Genomic DNA, 23,284 nt, shown 5'->3' with positions numbered 1-23,284 from the left:
TCATCAGCACCACGTGCGCAGGAAGGTGTTGTCAAGCACCAATTTTGCCAGTTGCATAAAACGGACATTGAACGTGTGCGTGTGTATGGATCCAGTGGGAGAAAATACTGTTATGCCAAATTAGGTTGCAAATGAGGGAATGCATGCTGAAATCAGTAAGATCATACACAAGTTAATCCACTGAAGAAATCGTGATTCACTCACAAGGGAACAAGAAGTCCAGGTACAAACAATGATTGGAACTGCATGATCTCACATAAGCTTATCTTTTATTTATCGTTACATTTATATCCTGCCTTTTTTCTTCTTGCAAGGAATCCAAAGTGGCTAACAATTTGTATATCAATTTTTTTTAATGTTTTCACCTTTTGTAAACTGCCCAGAGAGCTTCAGTATAGACATGTAAAAAGTGAAGCAGAAGTTGAGGGGGCAGGATTGCAGTTTGAGATTGATAAACAAATGGTCAAAGAACACCTAATTTCCTTGAATGAGTTCAAATCTCCAGGGCCCGATGAACTGCATCCAAGAGTAATGAAGGAGCTAGCGGAAGAACTCCCAGAACCTTTGTCTATTATCTTTGCAAAATCATGGAAGACGGATGAGGTGCCGGATGACTGGAGGAGGGCTAACGTTGTCCCTATCTTCAAAAAGGGCAAAAAGGAGGAACCTGGGAACTACAGACCAGTCAGTCTGACATCCATCCCTGGGAAAATTCTGGAGCAGATTATAAAGTAGTCAATCTGTAAACACCTTGAAATCAATGCAGTGATTACTAGAAGCCAACATGGATTTGTCAGGAACAAATCCTGTCAGACTAATTTGATCTCATTTTTTGATAAGGTAACCTCCCTTGTGGACTGTGGGAATGCTGTGGATGTCATATATCTTGACTTCAGCAAAGCTTTTGACAAAGTACCACATGACATTCTGATTAACAAACTATCTAAAAGTGGGCTAGATGGAACAACTATTAGGTGGATCCACAGTTGGCTACAGAATCGGACTCAAAGAGTACTTATCAATGGAACCTTCTCAAACTGGGGAGAGGCAACGAGTGGGGTGCCACAGGGCTCAGTCCTGGGCCCAGTGCTCTTCAACATTTTTATTAATGATTTGGACGAGGAGGTGCAGGGAACGCTGATCAAATTTGCAGATGACACAAAATTGGGTGGGATAGCTAATACTCTGGAAGACAGAAACAAACTTCAAAGTGATCTTGATAGGCTGGAGTGCTGGGCTGAAAACAACAGAATGAAATTTAATAGGGATAAATGCCAAGTTCTACATTTAGGGAATAGAAACCAAATGCACAGTTACAAGATGGGGGACACTTGGCTCAGCAATACTACAAACGAGAAGGATCTTGGAATTGTTGTAGATCGCAAGCTGAATATGAGCCAACAGTGTGATATGGCTGCAAGAAAGGCCAATGCTATTTTGGGCTGCATTAATAGAAGTATAGCTTCCAAATCACGTGAGGTACTGGTTCCTCTCTATTCGGCCCTGGTTAGGCCTCATCTAGAGTATTGCGTCCAGTTCTGGGCTCCACAATTCAAGAAGGACGCAGACAAGCTGGAGCGTGTTCAGAAGAGGGCAACCAGGATGATCAGAGGTCTAGAAACAAAGCCCTATGAAGAGAGACTGAAAGAACTGGGAATGTTTAGCCTGGAGAAGAGAAGATTGAGGGGAGACATGATAGCACTCTTCAGATACTTAAAAGGTTGTCACACAGAGGAGGGCCAGGATCTCTTCTCGATCCTCCCAGAGTGCAGGACACGGAATAACGGGCTCAAGTTAAAGGAAGCCAGATTCCGGCTGGACATCAGGAAAAACTTCCTGACTGTTAGAGCAGTGCGACAATGGAATCAGCTACCTAGGGAGGTTGTGGGCTCTCCCACACTAGAGGCATTCAAGAGGCAGCTGGACAACCATCTGTCAGGGATGCTTTAGGGTGGATTCCTGCATTGAGCAGGGGGTTGGACTCGATGGCCTTGTAGGCCCCTTCCAACTCTGCTATTCTATGATTCTATGATTCTATGATTCGAGATAGAATCGTGGAGTTGGAAGGACCTCTAATCTGACCCAGCTTTAAAAGGGGATTAGACAAATTGATGGAGGATAAAGCTACCCTGCAGTCATGGTGGCTGTATTTTGCCTCCAGTATGCCTCTCAATAACAGTTGATTGGGGAACATGAGCATGAAGGTGATGTCATGCTGTTATTTATTTATTTATTTATTTATTTTATTTAAAATATCTCTAGGGCAGAAGTCCTCCCAAGGCCTCTGTGTCCAGCTTGTGAGCTTCCCATCAGAGCTGGGCTACATAGGCCTTTGGTCTGATCCAGCACCCTCTCTCGTGCAAGCACTGAGTCATTACTGACTCTTGGAGGGATGCCAGCTTTCGCGGACGTTTTCTTGGCAGGCCTTATAGCGGGGTGGTTTGCCGTTGCCTTCCCCGGCCGTTATTACCTTTCCCCCAGCTAACTGGGTACTCATTTTACCGACCTCGGGAGGATGGAAGGCTGAGTCGACCCGAGCCAGCTGCCTGAAACCAGCTTCCGTTGGGATCGAACTCAGGCCGTGGGGAGAGTTTCAGCTGCAGAAACTGCTGCTTTACCGCTCTGCGCCACACGAGGCTTTTTCTGATCCAGCACAGCTCCTCTTATTTTTATATTATTTATTTTTTTCTGATTATTTTTTAATTGTATTTGTATCGAACTGTAATTATTGCTTATTGAATTGTTTATTGTTCTTACATTACAGACATGTTATTGTTTTTGATATTTTGTTGATGTGCATATGAACTGAAATGTTATTTCTATTTTTTTTTAAAAAAAAAAAATTTCTGTGAGCTCAAGTTTTTGAGCTCAACTTTGTTGTTAGAAAAGCAGTATACAACTACTAAATTGAACCAAATGGAGGAAATAGATTAAACCTTTCTTCTCCAGGTACCACAGTCTTCATCCAAATCATACACCCACGGCTCCCATTAATCTTTGAAATACCATGGGAGATCTAATAAATGGCTCTCCCACATCACCTCTCGTTTTGGCCATAAAAAGATGATCCTAGTTGTTTGGACTAATTCATATGAGATATGTAGGCCTCAAACCAAGAACAAGCATAATGAGCACATCTTTGGAACCATCTCAGTTGCAGGAAGGTTAGACTGCAAGATTAGATCGCACAACACGCTGCAATTCCTGGGTTGTTTAATCCAGAAATTGCTGGGGAGAATTTATTTATTCATTTCATTTTATCTCTATACCACCCAATAGTGGAAGCTGTCTGACAGGTGAAGTAACGAGCATTCTGCCTCCACGCACTCATCATTTCCACTTTCTATTAACAACCCAAAAATGCCCCATTGATGAAACTAGAATTTCTGTGTTGTTCATGGATTAAACAACCCAGAATTAGCCCAACAATTGTCCATGAAATTGAAAGTAGAAAGGCCAAGCATGGGGCAGGAAGCACGTTCATCACTTCACTCACCCTGGCAATTTGAGTTCAAGAGAAAACAGAATAACCTTTTTTCTCTCCACTTCTGAAATGTCCGGTGATAGAAATGCTCAGGGTAAAAGGAATTTCTATTTACAAGGAAATATAGCTTACTTTGTGTTCCTGGCAGCCCCGAAAGTACCATTCAAAACATTCCTCTGTGGAGAGCCTGATGGTGGAGACGGTGCTGGAAAGTTTTGACTTCCTCAATGCTGACTGCAGTGCTGATGAACTCTCTTCCTTTGGGAGCGTAAGGACCCGCAGTGTCAGGTAGGTGCTCCCGTATAAACTGGTGGATTACCTGCTGATAGTAATGCCATATTATCACTCCACCCAACCCTCCCTGCCGCCCGTGCACTCCTGCAGAATCACAGGATGCGCACAGCCCTGACAATAGCAAATTGGAGGACTATGACGAAGAAGAAGGGTGATCCAACAGGACTGGATTCACTTTTATTTATTTATAACATTCCTTGGCCACCTTTCAGGGGAGAGGCCCCTCACAAGGCAGCTTACAACAATAAAATATTAAAAGCAATAAAATATTAAAACAAATAAAAACATGTTCACAATAAAATAGCAATTAAAAAAATTAAACTAGCAGGAACAACCATGGAAGGCCATGGTAAAATAAAGGCCTTCTTGAAAGCCTGCAAGGATGGTGCATGGCGGACCTCTGATAGGAGTTTGTTCCAAAGGTTTGGGGCCACTGCAGAGAAGGCCCTCCCCTGTGTGGACACTGCCTAATTCCTCTCACAGGTGGGCAAATGGGAAGGGCCTCTCTTTCTGATATGAGCAGGCTGATATGAGTGAAGGCGGTCCTTCAAGTAACTAGATCTCAAAACTGTTTAGAACTTTAAGGGTCAAAACCAGCAGTTTGAATTGGGCTCAGGAATGTACTGGTAACCAGTGCAGGTGGCACAATATAGGCATTACATGATCATTATGCCCCTGCCCAATGTAGCTCTAGAACTGGTGCATTGACCCCATGTGCCTGATCATTCTGCTGGAATTTCTGGATGTCCACAAGATGAGGAGATGGCTTCTAAGCTTAGATGGCTTTAAAAAAAGGGTCAGACAGATTCATGGGGGATCGATTTATCAACGGCCCTTAGCCACAACAGCTATATAAGATCACATATTCAAAAGAAGTAGGCTGCTGAATACTGTTTACTGGGCGGCAGCAGCAGCAGGAGAGAGCTGTTGCCTTTAAGCCCTGCTTATGGGTTTCTTGGAAGCACCTGGTTGGTCACTGCAGGAACCTGGATGCTGGATTAGAGGGGGCTTTGGTTTGATCCAGCAGGGCTCTTTTGATGTTCTCATCTTTCGTTCCTTGTATTGGTTTCCTGAGCCAGTCGCATTAAACCTGATCCCCCATCAAAATCACAAGGGGAGAAGTGACTGTATTCGTTATTGGAAACCACAGTAAAATGTCAGTTGAATCCCTGCACCCCAGACTGGTTTTCTTTTCTTCTATTAATTATTTGCTTCCCCCCTCATTGTCATTAGCACCAGCACCTACAACGACGCCACACTTCCATCCTTGTGCTATGAAACCAAAGCAGAAAAGAAAGAGTTAACAACAGGCAGTGATGACCTAGACACACTTCTGGAAGTTCATCTGCAATTCTGCAGAGTTCTTCTACAGGTGGGGCATTGTGTTTGAATGACCTTCTTTTTAGCAGATTGGAGTCTTATTACCATGTTTTGTCCCACAAAATGGGAGACCTAGCGCGGGCTCAAATTACACTCGCCGTTGGAGAGAGTCTAGTGGTTCAATAAGCGCATTCTGCCAACACTGGAATCATACCAGGTTCTTTGTCATGAGTAAGTACATAAGAATATAAGAAGAGCCTTGCTAGATTAGATCAAAGACTTACATAGCCCAGTATCCTGTGTCCCACAGTGATTAACCAAATGCCTCTGGGAAGCCCACAAGCAAGACATGAGAATGTTAACCTTCCCCTGCTTGCCTTGCCTGGCAAGGTGTGTGCACACGTGATGCTTCCATTACGCATGGTGCACTATGCATGCACACACAAAAGCTTTTTTAAAAAAAATAAAGACATTTATTGGTAAGCTGAATTTCCCCCCTCCTGCATCTCGCAGTGATGGGACCATACACCTCCAAAGCAGACAGGACCAGTATTTTTCAGGCTAGCTGGAAACCCTGTCCCTTCCTCTTTTGAATACATGAAGCTGCCGTAGTCACATTCATCTGGTTGGCAGCAGCTCTTCAAGGTTTTGGGCACCTACTACATGATGCTATTAACTGTTGCAGCCTTCCCCACCATGGTACACTACAAATGTTTTGAAATACAGTCCCCATCATTCCTGACCACAGCCTATGCTGGTTGGGGCTGACGGGAATTGTAGTTGAAATATCTGGATGGCATCAGGTTGAGAAAGGTTGACCTGGAGGTTCTGGGGATTGAACCTGGGGCCTGCAGCTTGCAGTGCATGTGCTCTTCCACTGAGGTCTTCCATTGAGCTAGGGGCTGTTGATACACTCTGGGAGGCCCAGGATGGCTCAGAATCTACGCTATGTAGGTTATATGACACAGCCACTGATTTGGAGCCACTCCAGGGCAAAGAGCCGAAGACCCGCAGCAGAAAAGTTGGGGACGTACCTCAATTTTTCCTGCCTGAGCGAGGGCAGCGCAACTCTTCCCTGTCTGTTTTTGCTTGGGCACTACACCGGGGAGGGGGGGGCGTTCCTGGGCAGAAGGTGACCTTTCACTGGTCACCAGAAACTGCAGGAGGGGTTGGGGTTGGGCCCAGCAAGCCTAATGGCTACCGGAAAGCCACGCTGTCTCCCTCCATGTAAATAACTTGCTACCACCCCGCACCAGTGATACCATGGTGTTTGGCAGCAGAGTGGCGCAATCTCAGCCCCCTAATCCAACACATCTGGAGGGCATCAAGTTGGGGTTAGCCTAGGTAGTTCTTCCATTCCATTCCTTCCTGCTTCTTCTCTCTTCCTTCACCAGTCGCATTGATTGTATTCATTACTGTGTCTGCGACCTTGACCATTTCTTGCTCCTTTCTCCAGTTGGTTCTGCTCATACAATAGGAGTGATCGGCAGTGGGAAGACCGCAATTGACGTCTGCCTGGTGGGAGTCCAGAATGCTGAGTCAGCATGATGGTTACCCACAGATGCACCACAGTCCCCATGGGAGACCATTTTCTGGAAGAGGCATGGTGTTTAGACTCCTGACGGTGCTATCCCTGCTTATTCACGAACAGATCCTCTGATTAAGAGCACTTCCCAGTCGGCGTGTTCTCAGTATTTTCAACTAGACTCCTGAGCAAACTTAGCAGTCATGGGATAAGAGGAGAAGTTACCTCTTTTGGATTTGTTACCCCTGGATAAAGAAGAGAGTAGGCATCAATGGCTAGTTCTCACAATGGAGGGTTGTAAGCAGTGACATCTCCTAAAGATCTGTATTGGGATGGTGCTTATTAACGTGTTCATAAACGATCTGGGTTAGAGTTGACCCAGTGAGGTGGTAATGTTTGCTAATAACACCAATCTAGTTTATGTAATTGGAACAAAAAGGGACAGCAAAGCACTCCAAAAGGATCTCTCCAAACCAGGGGAATAGACGTTAAAATGGCAAACATGGTTCAATGTAAGCAAGTAAAAGGTGATGGGGATTATTAGGAAAAGAATTGTTGATAAGGCTTGCGATGTCACAATGCCTTGCCCTCTGTACAAATCTGCAGTGCAGCCATACTCAGAATAGTGTGTTCAGTTCTGGTCTGCACCTTAAAAAGGACATTGTAGAACTGGAAAAAGAAAAGGGCAAGCAGACTGATCAAGGGGATTGAGTTACTCCCCTACGGTAAAGATTGCAGTGTTTGGGGTTTGTTAGCAGAAGATGAAGAAGCTTCTGCCTGTGTCCCTGGAGACTTGTTGCCAGCCAGAGCAGACAATACTGGGCTAGTTAGACAAATAACCTGATTTGTAGGCTGCTTCCTATATGCTTATGTGTAGTTGACATACCGAATAAGCTGCTCCCTGAGATATTCTGGACACAGATTGTTTAGGGCAGGGATAGGCAACCTGGTGCTCTCTGGATATTTTGGACTAGAACTCAGACAATCCCTGCTCATGGAGAATGCTAGGTTGTCTACCCTTGGTTTAGGGCTTTAAAGATCAAAGCCAGCGCCTTGAATTGTTACTTTAGATCAGCCTTTCCCAACCTGATGTTCTGCAGATGTGTTGGACTACAACTCTCAGCATGCTGGATGGGGATGCTGGGAGTTATAGTCCAATACATCTGGAGGGCACCAGGTTGGGGAAGGTTGCTTTAGACAATGATTCACACATTAGGCCTCTTAGAATCATTCAAATTCATACTGTTTTCCGTTGACCGGTTAAAATTCCCCTGTCATGCAAAGCATTTGTTTTCTTGCACAGATGATGTTTATGTGGGTCACCCTCAGTTTAGAAAGTTTTAATCTGCCAGGGCTCTTTCCATGTTTACACTTGTTCTTTTATTTCTCTTCCATTTGTTTTTAATTGTTGTAAGCTGTCCTGAACAATGCAAATGTTGGCGGAATGGCTTTTGAAATACATAAATATGACTAACAATTATATGGGGGGGGGAGAATGGTGCTGGCCCTATCCCTGCCATTGCAACCATGTGGGCTCCATCACCCATGTGCTTGAGGGCACATTTGTAGAGGGGAGCATGCGCTGTGGGCATAAACTTCCTCTTCTGACGTGGAACCTTTACCATGAAAGGTTCCATATCTCAGGCAAAGTCTACACATTTAGACCAGGCTTCCTTTTACAGATGTGACCCCAATGTATGGAAGGTGGGACAGGGCCATGATGCTGGGGGCAGAGGTAATGGGGCAGTTGCTATTAGGACTGGTAATCATGTGGGATGCCCAAATAGAGCTACAATGGCTAATCCATTTCATCACTAGTGTAGAAATGCTAGTGTAGAAATTGCTTGGGAGCTGCAACCAATCTTCAATGAGTGCATCTTCATAGTTTGCACATTTGCAACAACAAAAAAGGCTTGTTACCAATTTATGGATTCCATGTGAGTTGATGCTGCACATAAGTCCTTTTTGGTAGTGTTCACGTAGGAACCATCATGTTTGAACCTGCCTTGGAGTGCAATGCGAGAGCGGCCACGTTGTAAGAGTCACCTTTGCGCATGTCTCTCTGTGTTCCATAATGCTGGCAGCTGCTTATCAGCATGTAATACAACATAGCAATTTCAAAAGGAAGGAAGTGGCTTTATTCTCATTCAGGGTCAACAGAGCGCAATTAGCTCACAGCTGTTGAGTTGCATTTGACAGTGTGTGTCCCATCCGAGAGACGGGAGGCAGGTGTTCTCCCTGATGGTCCTGGGGAACTTTTGGATTGTGTCCAGCTGAATTTGGCTGGTAGAGTGCTTAATCTAAGACACTGAACAGAAGTGCTCTTCTCCCTGCTTTGTTTCAGAAACTTGTCATGCCAAACTTAGCTCCAATTGTCCAGGAGAACCTTTTGGAAGAGGTGTCACAGCAGAAACACGTTCTGGAAATAATCTCTGCTCTGGCTGCTCCTGTGCTGCGGAACTTAACTTCTGTTGAAGAGAGTAAGTTATGAGACATCCGAAATCTCCCATCCAATCCATTCCACACACTCAGGTCCTGAGTCAGCCAAAACTAGGCTGACAACCATTACCCAGAGGACCTTCTCTTCTGCCGCCCACAGACCGTGGAATGGCCTGCCGGGAGAGATGCGCCAGCTTGATAGTCTTTCTGAATTTTTTAAAAAGCTATAGAGACGGATCTCTTCTGCCAGGCCTACCCAGTCAAATTTTAAGATGTCTTAAAAGATTTTAAGCTTTTAATAATGTATTGGTTTTATGTTTTAAATCAGTTTTATGTGTTTTATATTTTTGTATTCAGTGTTGTTCCTTGCCTCGATCCAGAGGGAGAGGCGGGTAAGATATTAATATTAATAATAATAATAATAATAAATCCATGACTTTCTTTTTTGGTTTGCACACCAGTGAAAGTGGGGAGGCTGTTAGAGGTGGGAGACCCATTTGTAAGAGTTGGGCAGGACTACATAGGACAGTTTCAACAGCCAAAACCATTATTTTAGCTTGCACTCTGTGTTACTACATGTAGAAAAAGTATTTTGAGTTCTGCAGTGCCTGAAGCTAGCTTATGTTTAGGGACCATGTGGCTTGTGCAATCACAGTCATTTTCATAATGAGCAGATTTGGAGAGGGAGCATGTTGGCTAGTTTTCCTATTGCCTGGCAGAAGTCCTGAAGAATGTTTCCCTTCTTCCCTTGTCATACAGTCATTTGAGCTTCTGTCTCACAAGAAGGCAGAGACTGATCCAGGGGTCTTTTACTGAGATGAGTAAATTGTTAGTGGCATAATTTGGTAACATATACATCCATTTATACATTCTTGTCTATCTGTGTGCATTTGCATGTGTACAGAACTGCACTTGGCTCATCTCAGGCACACCATCTGGCATTTCACTTTCAGCTGAAAACGAGTTCCAGCTCCTTTCTGACATTCAAAATCTACCCTTTGCAGTTATTCAAAAAGCTAAACAACAGAAGCATTGCCTGAAGATCTGGAGCAAGTGCACTGAACAGGGAAGCATTTTATTCTGTCCGGCGGAGAGATTTTGGAACCCTTTGAAATATATATTGATGTTCAAAACTAAAGAGAAATATCAAGGACATCTAGAAAAAGGTAGCTTTCTTTTCCCGGCATTTAGGATGCAGGCTGCCTTTTTGGATTGAGATTGCCCCTTTATATTTAAGACGGCTTCCAGAAGGAGAGCTCATAGCGCTCCCAGCCAAAAGGCACTATTGAGCAGTGTCGGGTCCACGTTTCTGAAGTCCCTTGGGCAAAAGACACCCTCAGTGCCCCTCCCTCCATCACTGAGTCTCTACCTTCTCGCCACCATTGCCACCAGCAGCTCTTGCTCCTCATCCTCTTCCTCATCATTGCTCCCACTGGATTGCTTGACAGGCGGAGAGCCAGGGAGCCAGAAAGGCCGGTGTGTAATGGAGGTGTGTAAGCTGGTCTGTAAAGATCAAGTCTCCCCGGGACCCGATGCCGCTGTGGGTGGTGCAGATACCTCAGGTGGCTAGGAGTGCCCTCTATCAGCTCGGTCTGATTTGGCAGCTGAGACCCTGGGCATGTCTACACCAGGGGAGGATCTCATGATATGCTGATCGCGAGATCCTCCCCCTGGGTTCGCATGCAGTGCGCGATGTCCAGGAAGGATACAGGATGTTGTGGCAGCTTTTTCTTTTTTTACAAAGCCAGGAGCTGGAGCGCTCCAGCAAAAATGTAAGGTTAAAAAAAGAAGAAGCCCCGACCCCACTCCCCACCCCCACCCCCGATGGCCCTGCACTCCCCCCGTCCCCTTCCCTCTGATGACCCCCGCTACTTGCAGGGAGTAGGGAAGAAGCTGAGATGGCTGCCCACAATACCCACGGTCCTCGGGATCGTCCTGGGACCACGGGAAAAAAAGAACAAAAGGGACTGCCGATATCTCAGGAAATGGAGGGATCATTCTTCCCTGCTCCCAGCATCCCCTGTGCATCATGTGGACGTACAGGGATGATCCCGGGACGATCCCTGGGATAGTCTGGTGTAGACATGCCCCCATCTAGAGAAAGTGGAACTTGCCAGAGTCATACTGTACATATACTGGTTATATCAAGACTAGACTACTGTAACACACTATATAGGGGACAATGTGGGAGCTTCCATTGGAAGTCCATGTTACACCTCTTTGAATCAGCTGCCTTGACTGCCAGTTTGTTTCCAGAACCAATTTAAAGGGGTGTTGATGGCTTCCAGAAGGAGAGCTCATAGCGCTCCCAGCCAAAAGGCACTATTGAGCAGTGTCGGGTCCACGTTTCTGAAGTCCCTTGGGGTGTTCGTTTTAAGGCCCTTAATGATTTGAGAACAAGTTATTTGAAGGACTGCCTGCACCAGTACGAGCATGCCCAGGTTCTAAAATCAACCTCCACCAAGCGCTAGATTGGTGGGCACTAGAGACAAGGCCATTTCAGTGTTGGCCCCATGCCTTTGGAATCCCCTCCCTAGACAGGTACCCATGGCCCCTACATGGATGTCTTTTAAACGGGCTTTGGAGACTTATTTATTCCAGGCTGCTTCTAATTGACATTTATTAAATTGATTTAATTACTCTTTTAAACATTGATGTTAGTATTTTTTTTATCAACTGATTGTTTTACCCTGCTGATATTTTCTCAGCTGCTGCTATAATAGTTTTAAATGTATTAGTTTGTTTTAGTATATGATTTTATGATTTGTAATATGTTGTTATGAATTGCTTTAGTACGTTGGGAACAGCCTTGAGAAGGGTAACCCTTAAAGTCAATCTATGCATTCAGCAATAAGTAATTCATAGAATCATAGGATAGTAGAGTTGGAAGGGGCCTATAAGGCCATCGAGTCCAACCCCCTGCTCAATGCAGGAATCATTAATTAATTTTGGTTTACCTCCCCCCCACAACAAACTCAAGAAACACACAACTTGTGAGCAAAGTCTCACTCCTTGTTTCCCTGCATTCCCATTCAGTTTTGCAGATGTTCCTGGAACAGATAGTTGGAGGCAGCCTATTACTTCTCCCGGAAGATCTCCCGGCTGAATCAGTGACATTATTCCAATTTTACAGCTACCTCGAGAAGCACCATGTGAACAACTTGGAAAAACATTTGGCCAGATTCACTAAAGAAGGTAAAAGAGTGTCTGAAGAGGGAGGTCCCAGTGAATTATGGCTTTGGGAGCCTCCCAAGCACACCATAGACCCTTGTGTTGAAATGAGAGATTGATATAGATATTCCATAGCAATTCTGAGAATACAGTGGAGTTTCCTATTCAGTGTTGCTAGGATCTTAGGTTATCTGATTTTACTCAAGTACAAAACTAAAGATTTCTAGAAAAACTATTTTTGAGGTCAATTGCATATTTGTTGCCATTGTCCTTCCTCTTATTACTGAATTAGTGGGCAATCTTTCTACAGAAAACAACCTGAACTCAAGGCAAGCAGGCTCACAGCTAGCATGCAGCACCCTCAGATGGCTGTGCCAGAACCCCCACCCACCCTTAACACCCCCCTCCAGCACTCTGATTAGCACCAGGCTGGGGTTGGAGTTTTCAGCATCAGATCTCTCCGTTAATGGCTGCATTCCTCTCTCTTCAGTGATATTAATTGAAGACCTTCAGCATCCTGGGAGAATGAAGAAAATAAAGAAACTGAAAGGGAAGCGGCTGAACCAGCTGCAACCCCTGCCACAGACGTTAAAGCTCCTCGCAGTCCTGCAGTTTGATGAAAATCACCGTGTAGGGAAAGCAGCCACATCGTGTCTTTCTCGTGCAACAGCCAATAGGAATTTCAGGAGAAAGGTACTAGCTTTTCCTCTTCTCTGGCATTCACTTATTTATGGCATCCAGAAAATATATGCAGAAATATGGAGTGTGGCGGTAGCTTATTGGGAGCACATCTGCTTTGCATACAGAATGTCTCAGGTTCAATCCCTGAGTTTGGGCAGGTTCGCACGGTCACAAAGGGAAAATAAGCTACAGTGGCTTATTTTCCCATCCTGTGGTGCTGTTCACACAACATGTCAACCCACACTCAATGGTTAAGTGCGGGTTGTTTTGAAACATGGGCTGTTTGTTGAACCATGGGTTAGCATGTCTGGATGCAGCCAGGAGGGCTTGTTAACCATGCAGTGTGGCTTGTTAACCACCCTGAACATCACAACAACAAACTATGGGACCTCAAGGTGGCTTGTTTGAGAAAATAAGCCACACTGCTTGGTTATCAAGCCAGCCTGGCTGCATTCAGACAACATGATTACCCATGGTTCAAAACAACCCACACTGAACCACTGATTGTAAATTAGCATGTTGTGTGAACAGTCCCAGTCATGAACTGCCTCATTACCATAATTATCCTCACTGGGTGCAGGTTATCATGACATCCAGACCCACCGAGGATGGCTGGCTGGGGTAGTTTACAAACCACCCAGTAATCCTAGAACAAGCCATGGTTTTCAGGGTGGTTTGTAAACCTCCCCTGCCACCCACCTTCAGCAGGTTTGAACGTCACAACAACTTGTGCCCGGCGAGGGTAATTATGCTAATTAGGTGGCTCACAACTGTCATGTGCAGGTAGGGAAAATAAGACACCGTGGCTTATTTTCGCTCTGTGAGCATGCGAATCTGGTCAGAGTTAAAAGGTTCAGGTAGTGGACGATTCTGTTTCTCGTTCATATTTATTTCTATTCAGATTTATTTGAATAGCAGTTGATTTGAATTGAACTACTTCTTGTAATTTGAGAAAAGAAACAGTGTTGCAAAAGTTCTCCATTCACTTTAACAGGGCTGGGAATGGCTGGAACAGGGTTGAAGCCAAGGGTCCTTGCTGGGGTGGGGGGTGGGAGGCGGTGTTTCCCCACAACCAGCCAATTTTGGGGCAGCAGCCTTTTCCCACTCCTATGCAATTGGATGGAGATGGAGTTCTATTGAAATGAGTTTCCAGAACGGGAACTAAAATTTGAAACACAACATGACTAAATATGAATTAACTAAATACCAATTAACATGTTACAAAAGATTGAAATTACAAAAATAATGTTTAATTCATGAAACAAAAGGAAATAAATATGACTCCACATCCATATTAGATGGAGAAATAGTCTGAGCTGGTATAAGGCTCCTTCTTGTGTTCCATAAACAAGGGGGTATTAATTGGCAGTATTTCAGAACATCTATAATAGGGAATTTTTGAAATAAAAAGGTTAACAGTAATTGAATATTCCATTGTATTTTCCAGGCTCTTCTTTTTTACACAGATATGTTAAATAACGATGATGTAAAATTACAGCAAGCCGCATGCCTGGCTCTCAAAAACCTCAGAGTGAGTGCTTTTACATTCTTTCTAGTGCGTCATTAGAGAGAGATGACCATGCACCCACATTTCTTTCACAGGCAGCCAGCAGAGGGGGCAAGAGCCACATTTGGAACATAGTGATGGTATTTAAAAACTAATCAAAACAAAAAGCACCATTAAGACAAAGGCTCAGTTCAGACAACACATTTCTCAATGGTGGTTTTAGAACTCCACGGTGGAGTTTTTACACCAATGTGTTGTCTGGTGGGAAAACATGCAACCGTGGAGGTGGTTTTTTTTTAAAAAAAACATTCCATGCAGAATATCCACACTGTGCAGAGGAGAGTTCCTGCACAACTGTTGTGTTGTGTGTTGTGCTCCGTGGAGTTTTCCATTGCCTTGAGTTGACTTCCTCCACTGGCTACAGAGTTCCCTGGCAAGAGTGGCAGAAAGAGAGAGTGCCGCTCTAGGATTGCTGCCAGGATTCTTTTTCTGCAGCAATGGCTGATGGAATATGATTGGAAGGACCAGGGGAGGAGAGAGGGTGGAGGACTGACAATCAAACATCGCAATGGATTTTACTCAACTCCACGGTAGCCCACAGTCACACAACGGTGGAGTTAGAACATGTTGTGTAGAGAGTATCCCCAAAAACTCAATCGTTGAGTGGAGTTTTCACACGGCATTGACTAACGTGTTGTCTGACCTGAGCCAAAATGTGGTGTCCCAGGATCAAATTAGATTATATGTAATGTATCTAAGTTTTGTTATGCACACAGCATGGTGGGGGTCGGAGGAGGGGAAATCAGTGTCAGAGCTGTATCACAATGGGGTTTAATCCTTCCCCCCTCTTCCATGGTCCCACATACACACTCCAGGTAGTATTAGCCATGAAATGGAGCTGGGTGTGTTATAGCAGCCTGCATGGGGGTGAGGGGGAATTTTTTCCAAGGGAAAGGGTTAACTCCCCACCCCCCATCCGATATGGCACAATTTTGATCTCCTCCTTGCAGTTGCTATTTAATCAGAAATTAGATACATTAAATCAGATATGGGTACGTTCTGGAGCTCCAAGGACTATTTTCACCCCTGGACACCCCCATGCCCCCCATTACAAAAAAATGGTGGCATTAGTGCTACAGAGCACTATATGGGTCAAATTTAGATTCAAAACAAGTTAAATTCAGCCCATACATATAATTAATGCAGCATCTAGTTAGGCCTCCATTTTCTGATTCCGTGTTTATGGTGTTAACTGCAGTGAGTGGACAGTAGCCTGTGGATGTGGTAAGGCATTTGAACCGCCTGTAAATCAGTGAATGAATCTTGATACTGTTGCTTTGAAATGAGAAACAATCAAGAAATGAACAAAATGGTGCAGTGTGGCATGTTCTTGTTGAGGGTTCCAGCTAGTTTTATTTGCTTGGAATCCTTATTTTGAGGGGTGAATTTTGCTGCTGTGTTCATTGAGCCTGGTGTGTGTTGGTGTGTGTGTGTTTGATATAGTGGGAAGGCCGTTCTCTTGCGGCTGCTTTCCAGAGTGGCCACCTGCCTGTGCCTTACTCAGAGTGAGGATAACCCACTTTGAGAGGCATAAGGCAGCAGTGGCATTGGAACCTATGGCCCTCCTGGTGGTGGGACATGTGGGATCTGTTACTCTTCCAGATCCGCCACCTGAGGTGGGGGATTCACCCTCCTGCCTCATGGGAGGGCCGGCCCTGCCAGTCTGTGGAGCTTCCTTCTCCTCCCAAAGAGTGCCACCAATCTCCATTAACTATGCCACAGATTAGCTATCCATGAATTAATGCATTGATGCTAAGAGAGGGGAACAGTTTGAAATGCTTAAACAGCTGTTGCTATTGCTTCTTTTACAACACAGGGCATTGAAAGCATAGAGCAAATTGCCAGACTGTGTCTATCAGAGACAGAGGAAGTGCGGAACGTTGCCAGAGAAACGACTCTTTCATTTGGTAAATGCTTTAATGATTTTCTCCTGATGGATATTGAATGCACGCGAGTAGCACATTAAAGAGCAGAAGCCTCGGAGTTGCTTTTCTTAGGGTTCTTGCACTGAGATGCCACACTGCTTGCTCTCATACCTCCTTCCTGCCTTTTGGATGGCCCCTCCTGGGGCTCATGCAACTGGGGATCATTAGCCATTGTGGGGGGCAATCCTCAGCACCGTTCTGGCAAGTTTACTGAGCAAATGTCCTGTCTGAATGGTGTTCCCAAGAGAAGTGCACATTAATAGAAACAGTGGCTTCAGTTCCTTTCATCCCATACCTATTACCTACTATGCTGGTGGAATGGGGAACCTGTAGCCCTTCATATGTTATTGGGCTTCAACTTCATCAACCCCAACCAGCATGGCCAATGGATGGTGGTGATGGGAGCTGTAGTCCAGCAACATCCACAGAGGTTCCAGTTCCCCCATCTATGCTCTGGTCCAGCAGCTGCTGCCTGCAGCATTGGCTGACTCTGCCTCCTTCACAGACACAGAATGGCATTCCATGGTTCAGTGCCTACCACTGAGTAGGCCCTTTCCCTCTAGCCACCTGCTGCACCTCAGATGTCAGGGGCACCTGAAGAACAGCCTAGGATTCTGGTTACAGTAGGGCAAAGAATGAACCTTATCCCCCCCCCCCCCCCCAATATATATAATATAACCAGTTCTGCCAGGGAGATGCATGGATTTTTAACATTATATAGCAAGCAGAAGTCTCATATCCCACCCACCCTTTCTTTGGAATAGCCAGTGTTAGTATACACTCCATTCAGAATGAGGTAGGAAAATTCTGGACTGTGATCCCAGTCTACCCCAGTCTGGGGGTGGGTGAAAGTGACTTTTTTTTTTTTAAAAAAAAGTACAATTTTCTATCACAAACACATTTGACATTCCTCTCAAAGAGTTAGTTGCTGATGAAAATTGTTAATGTGGGGGTGGATTTTTTTTTAAAAAAGAGTAGATATCCCCTGCACCAGCTGTCTGACACAGTATTGACCAGAATTCTACCAACTCATCCTGCATGTGTAGATTGGTTCTCAGTATGTTGCAATGCGCAATGCGCAGACCACAAGTCATGCTGATCAAGCAAGTTTGAAGGCAAATGTGCTTAAATCCGAGTTGCAAACAAGCTTATGTTCCCAAGTTAAATGCATTTTTTTTTACTATATTCATTCAACTAGTACAGGCTATAAGCAAACCAGGATGAGTCTTTCAGAAAGGAAGAATCTGGTTCATGCTCCTACCCCCTGATAAATGTGTAAAGGAGGTGGGTAGGTTATACTGCAAGCTACCTGTTCTGTAGTCCAGCTGTGGAAGAGTAATTGAAATCATACTAAAATCTATGGAACTATTTAAGCAGCTTTCTCTTTGGATGGTAGCCCAAAGTACGATTATTGAATTCTTTGAAAAACCATCTGAACTCTGTAAGCCAGGTTCTGGAGCTCTGTAAAATGCTCCAGGTATTATAGCTGGCTTGTTTTTGGATTATTGCTGCAAACCATTAGGCATATCCTGAACCGACTTTCCACAAGGGATACTTCCCATGTGGTTGTGTAAATTGGTCAATAACACAGAAGAGTTAAGCTCCCCCAAAAGGAAGTGTTATGTATAAGGGATACTTTGCTTGGCAAACATTGATGTTTAACCCCTAGGGATGTCTATCTCTTTCTACGTCTGCAGGTGAAAAAGGAAGGCTGGCTTTTGAAAAAATGGACAAAATCTGTTGTGAACTGAGGGATACCATGCATCAAGAAGCTGAAATAGAAATTACAATATTTTGAATGGTATCTTCAAGTGAGGCCAGCTGTTCTGCTCATCCTGGGTTTGCTTTTATTAGCATGTAAACACCTAGAGTGCAGACCGAAGCATAAAAATTGAAAATCTACCTTAGCTGCATTTTAATATCAGAACCATCAGAGAAAGAACAGTTTTTTGGGGTTTTTAACACAGCTGGCAGGTGTAAAAAGGCTTGGTGACTCTGTTCTCATTACCAGTATGTACTCTGAACTATGAAGTATCCAAATTCCCCAATCTTCAGTATAACAACAAATGTTAAGCCTGCAGTGTATTTGGATTACGAAGGCACAGTGCACTGAAGTGAGTATCTCAGAAATTTATGGTGTTCATGCAGGAAAAACACAAACAAGAGAGATAAATCTGGGACTTCCGGGAGTGAACGGCATTAAAGAAAAGACCGCCATCTACAACTTCAAATCAAGACAAACATACACCTTTCTCTAGGCCCAGGAGGAGACGGAATATGGCATGTATTTATTCATTTAATCTTGTGGATCAAGACTTTCAACAACAGGTTTCTAAAATTATGAACTAGCTACAGCAACTTAACTTGCAGTCTTCTTTTGGGCACCTTATGTTGGTTAAAAAAAAACTTGGGGAGATTTGTGACTTCCTTATTCACCTCTGGCAGTTAAGCCGCCACACATCATAACCTTTATCCAAGATCACAGGGTAAATTCTACCCCGGTGCATTTTTTTAAAGTGCAAAATTTACACAGAAGTTGATGTAAAATGTAGTCCGCCTAAGGGATTGTCACCAGCATAGTAGTAAATATTGTCCCCAAATTTCAGCCTCTTACCATTTACAGGTTTCTTTCAATACACAAAATGCACCTGGGACAAAAAAATGTCATCCCCCAAAAAACAAATTGTTGGTAAGTGCACTTCTTTCTTAACTTTGTATATGGCTTTGTTTGGTGGCATTTTGCTATTCCAAGTTTCTTTGTTTTGTCCTTGAAGGTTAAAACACACACACCAATATCTAGCGTGAGATATGAAAGAAACTAGCTCCGCCCAGTTGTGTGCCTAATTCTGGGTTTACAACACTTGTTTAGATCAAAACAAAGAACTGTTTTAAAGTGGTCTATGACTATACTACTAAACTTATTTACTGAACTCTGAAACCTACTTCTGTGTAAACATGTTAGGGCTTTGATTGTATGAGTGTGTGTGTGCTTTTTCTATTGGTAATGAGAAATACTTCGTGTGTGTGCAGGCTCTCATCGTTGGATCGTGGCCCTTAGCTTTAATGTACATATTTTATACAGTACATTGTGTTTGTACTTTTCAGTATTTATTGCTGGGATTCGTTTACATATTCTGTTCCTTGAAAAAGTTTTAATAAAATGTTTGAAATGTCGTTTCATTTTTCTTCAATTTATTATTTACATTAAATACAAAACAATGGAACAAAACTATTCAGATCCGATAGCAGAACAAGGCAGGCAGGTGTTGTTTCTGGGTTGGTACTCAGCCCTGCTGGGTAAGAACAGTGGCTGACTAGATGAATATGGAAAGCCCCCAAACAGAACATAACAACAATAGTGGTTTAAAGTGTCTTCTGAACAGGGCCACTGTGTTTTCATGTATGCCGTGGATCATTTTCAGTTAATAAAATGCAGAGGCTACATACAAACCGCATGCATTTTTAAAAAAGATACTAGGAAAATGGCAATTAGACCACATCTAATGCAACACCACTGCTAATGGAAATTATGTTGCTCTAGCGCAAAGATGGGGAAACTCTTTCAGCCTTGGGTGCAAATACAGTTTCGGAGCAGCTCTTGGAGGCTACACTCCAGCACTGGGTGGGGCTGAGAGGATTGGGCCAGGCAAAAAGGGGTTAGGATCAAACCCACAAAAAAATACCAGCATATTTTAATTAAAGCTGTTGCTGACAGTAATGAAGGCCTTAGGAGAGGCAATTCAGCCTTTTAGAGCGGGAGAAGATCTGCACAAAAGCTGTGAAACCATGAAACGATTGGTGGTTGGAGGAAAGCGGTGGGGCCAGGGGATATGGCCATCTGGGGGGGTCCAGGGGAGGGGCAGATTAGGAGTCCACCCCTGTCCTAGCGGAAACAGCCTCCATCACAAGTGTTCCTTTACGTTTAGGCATCATAATTTGCATTGGATGCTGCCCATTATCTCCAGATCCTTCCACACCTTTCTCTGCTAGATCAGAAACTACTTGCATTCGCATATTATCAATCAACATAGCAAAGCCACCCAACAGGTTTTTTTTAAAGACCTAGACCAATTGATGGAAGATAGCTAATTGGTCTGTCAACAACTGTGATAAGCTAAAGGAGACCTCCATGTTCAGGGGTTGAATACCAGATGCTAGAGACGCACAGTTGCAGAGGGCTGTTTCTTTTGTGGGTTTTCTAGAGCCATCCAGCTGACCACAGGATACACAACGAAATGGACTTTTCATCTGCTCTAGCAAGCTTGCTCATATAAGTACAAAGAGTGAAGTTCCCAACAATACTCTTGTATCTTAAGAGCAGCACTTGGAAGCACAAGCACAGTCCTGACCAAAGATACTAACTCTGGCTGTTTGGTGTGATGTTAATTGAAAACAAGCTGATTTGCATATGGGGTGAGTCTGTCATACCTATTATTATTATTATTATTAATAATAATAATAATAACAGCAACAAACACCTCAAAATAGATTTCTCTTGGCGTTGTACAGTATAACAGAATTCACTTCAATAATGTTCTATTGCACTGATCTCTCCATCTCTGTCCGAAGACCAGAATCGTCTATTCCTTTGCAGTACTCCGCTCAGCCCTCTCTCTATATGTCAGCACTCCCCACTTGGGGTCCTCCAGGTGTGTTGGACTAGAACTCCTAGAATCACCCAGCCAGCAGCTTTGGCCTAACTCCAGATATGTGGCCATGTCATGCTGCTTCGTACGGATGTTTCTTGCTGCATCCTAACTCTCAAAGTTCAGTAGGCACACCCAGTCATATGCATTATTTCTCCATAGCAAATTCATACTCAGTGGATGGCAAAAAAAAAAGAGTAATTTCTTCTTCCCCTTAACCATTTCCCCTTATCCGTATCATTTTTGCTGATGTGAAGAAAACCCATAAAACAACATCCTAGACATTGTCCTATATGTTAGGGGAGCAGAAGAGACGTGATTAATTTTGGGGTTGGTGGTTTTGGTGCTAGCTGTGTAATTAAACATCGGGGGGGGGGTTCCTCCCTTAGACAACAGGCCCTTTTGGATACAACACTAAACCATAGCACTATGCAAACGAGATTTGGGCCCAGATACTCTGCCCCCCCAATCCTCTCCATGGCACTATTGAGATGAGATGAGAAGCATATGAAATCAGAACCTGGCTTACTGTCAAATTATAAACTAATAAGAGTTCATCAAGTTTGGATGTAACAGAGAACTCTAATTAGTTTAAAAGTGGAAGTTTTCAATCTTTTCCCTGCAACTCTGCCAGAGGATGGAGTGGGATGGGACAGAGCAGGCAAGCCTGAGGCCTGCTGAGTCTTATTCATTTCCTTTTCATGGGAAATTTGGAGTAAATTTAAAGGGAAGCTGCTTCCGAGCAACTCTCCACTAGCACCGATAATAATGTTAAAGAATTTCCCAGAAGATCTAAAGGGTAGATTATGTAAAATATTAAAAGAGAAAAATAAAATAAAATTAAAGGATTGGGTAAGAGATATTAAAACAAGAGAGGATATGGAAAATTTGTTAAAGGAGAAGAAGCTATCGTGGCTAGAATATGGTCAATTAGATCAATGGAATAAAAAGTGGATTAAAGATAACAGAATGTGCAGAAAGATGACGAGGTTTGAAGAATTAGTAGTAAGTAAGGAGAAAGGAAAAGGAGGTAGTATAGTTTTAAAAGGATTAATGAGTGAAATATATAAAATATTGTTAGAGAAGGAGTTTAGAGAGAATACAGAGAAAATGGTTTGGGAATCAGATTTGAAGATACAAATAGGGCGACAGAGCTGGGAGGGACTATGGAAACAAAGAGTGTTGAGAAGTTTATCAGTAAGAATAAAGGAGAATTATTTTAAAATTTTATGGAGGTGGTACCTAACCCCGGTTAGATTGAATAAGATAAGTGATCAACATTCAGCAAATTGTTGGAGAGGTTGTGGGGAAAAAGGAACGTATTTACATATGTGGTGGCAATGCAAATATGTACAAAGATTATGGAAGATGGTGTTCTCAGAAATTGAAGAAATAGTGGGAATGAAAATAGAACAAACACCAAAAATAGCATTGCTGTCACTATTTGAAGATATAAAGTGTGGAAAAGGAACTATAGAGCTGATATCGAGTTTGTTGGTTGCAGCACGACTGATGGTAGCTAGGAACTGGAAGATTCAAGGGGAATATTCTATTGAGGAATGGTATAAAGAAGTATGGGACATAGCCATTAATGATAAACTGACATGTAATATTAAGTGGAGAAAAGGCGTAACTAAAATAAATGAGTTCGAAGGAATCTGGAAACAGTTCCTAGTGTTTGTGTTTACTAAGGGAAGTGGGAAACCACCAGCAGAAGAAACGATTAGATTTTGGACTCAAGAATGATCCCGAGGTGGGGGGTGCACTTTTATGTTAAGAACGAAGATGTTGTAGTATGATAAGGTATATGTAATAGTTTTTGATATTTGTACTCAACAATTATTCAATATGTATGTAGCAGATGTTTGAAGTTTTTTTCCCTATTGTGTTTGTTTCAGTTATATTTTGGAATTTTTTTTTTATGTTTATATAGTGTTGAAAATGAATAAAAAATAAAAAATAAAATAAAATAAAAAATAATTAAAAAAAAGAGTCTTATTCATGTAGCACTAAACTATAGTTCAGAATTACATCTGAACCGAGCCAAAGTTCAGCACTAGTTCTACCAGCCCAAGGAGCAAGCTACAAGTGACTTTCATCATGTAGTTCTGCCTTTGAGTACAGGGTTGTTTTTCACAAGCTGCAAGCACGGGCTCTGGATTACGACCCAGCATGGGGTGCAGGAGGGCTTTAACCTTTTGCTCCATGTTACCGTCTTGATTTGGATTGCTC

General features: G+C 43.4%; 1 protein-coding gene across 5 annotated transcripts in view; it reads left to right on the top strand.

The window, feature by feature from the left end:
* RIPOR3 (RIPOR family member 3) overlaps positions 1–19,580 on the top strand; it is a 115,728-nt gene extending 96,148 nt beyond the window's left edge. For all 5 annotated transcript variants that reach the window (XM_063146228.1, XM_063146236.1, XM_063146244.1 and 2 more), the window contains 9 exons: positions 3,633–3,772; positions 5,012–5,150; positions 8,968–9,103; positions 10,067–10,228; positions 12,099–12,257; positions 12,724–12,926; positions 14,362–14,445; positions 16,298–16,388; positions 18,104–19,580. In XM_063146228.1, the coding sequence (XP_063002298.1) occupies positions 3,633–3,772; positions 5,012–5,150; positions 8,968–9,103; positions 10,067–10,228; positions 12,099–12,257; positions 12,724–12,926; positions 14,362–14,445; positions 16,298–16,388; positions 18,104–18,204 (1,215 nt within the window). In that variant the 3' untranslated portion in view covers positions 18,205–19,580. The remainder of the gene's footprint in view (positions 1–3,632; positions 3,773–5,011; positions 5,151–8,967; positions 9,104–10,066; positions 10,229–12,098; positions 12,258–12,723; positions 12,927–14,361; positions 14,446–16,297; positions 16,389–18,103) is intronic.
* The last annotated feature ends 3,704 nt before the right edge of the window (positions 19,581–23,284 follow it).

This window comes from Elgaria multicarinata, chromosome 1 (genome assembly GCF_023053635.1).
Source record: "Elgaria multicarinata webbii isolate HBS135686 ecotype San Diego chromosome 1, rElgMul1.1.pri, whole genome shotgun sequence".
In the NCBI taxonomy this organism is placed as follows: domain Eukaryota; kingdom Metazoa; phylum Chordata; class Lepidosauria; order Squamata; family Anguidae; genus Elgaria; species Elgaria multicarinata.
This window is presented reverse-complemented; position numbering and strand designations above follow the sequence as displayed.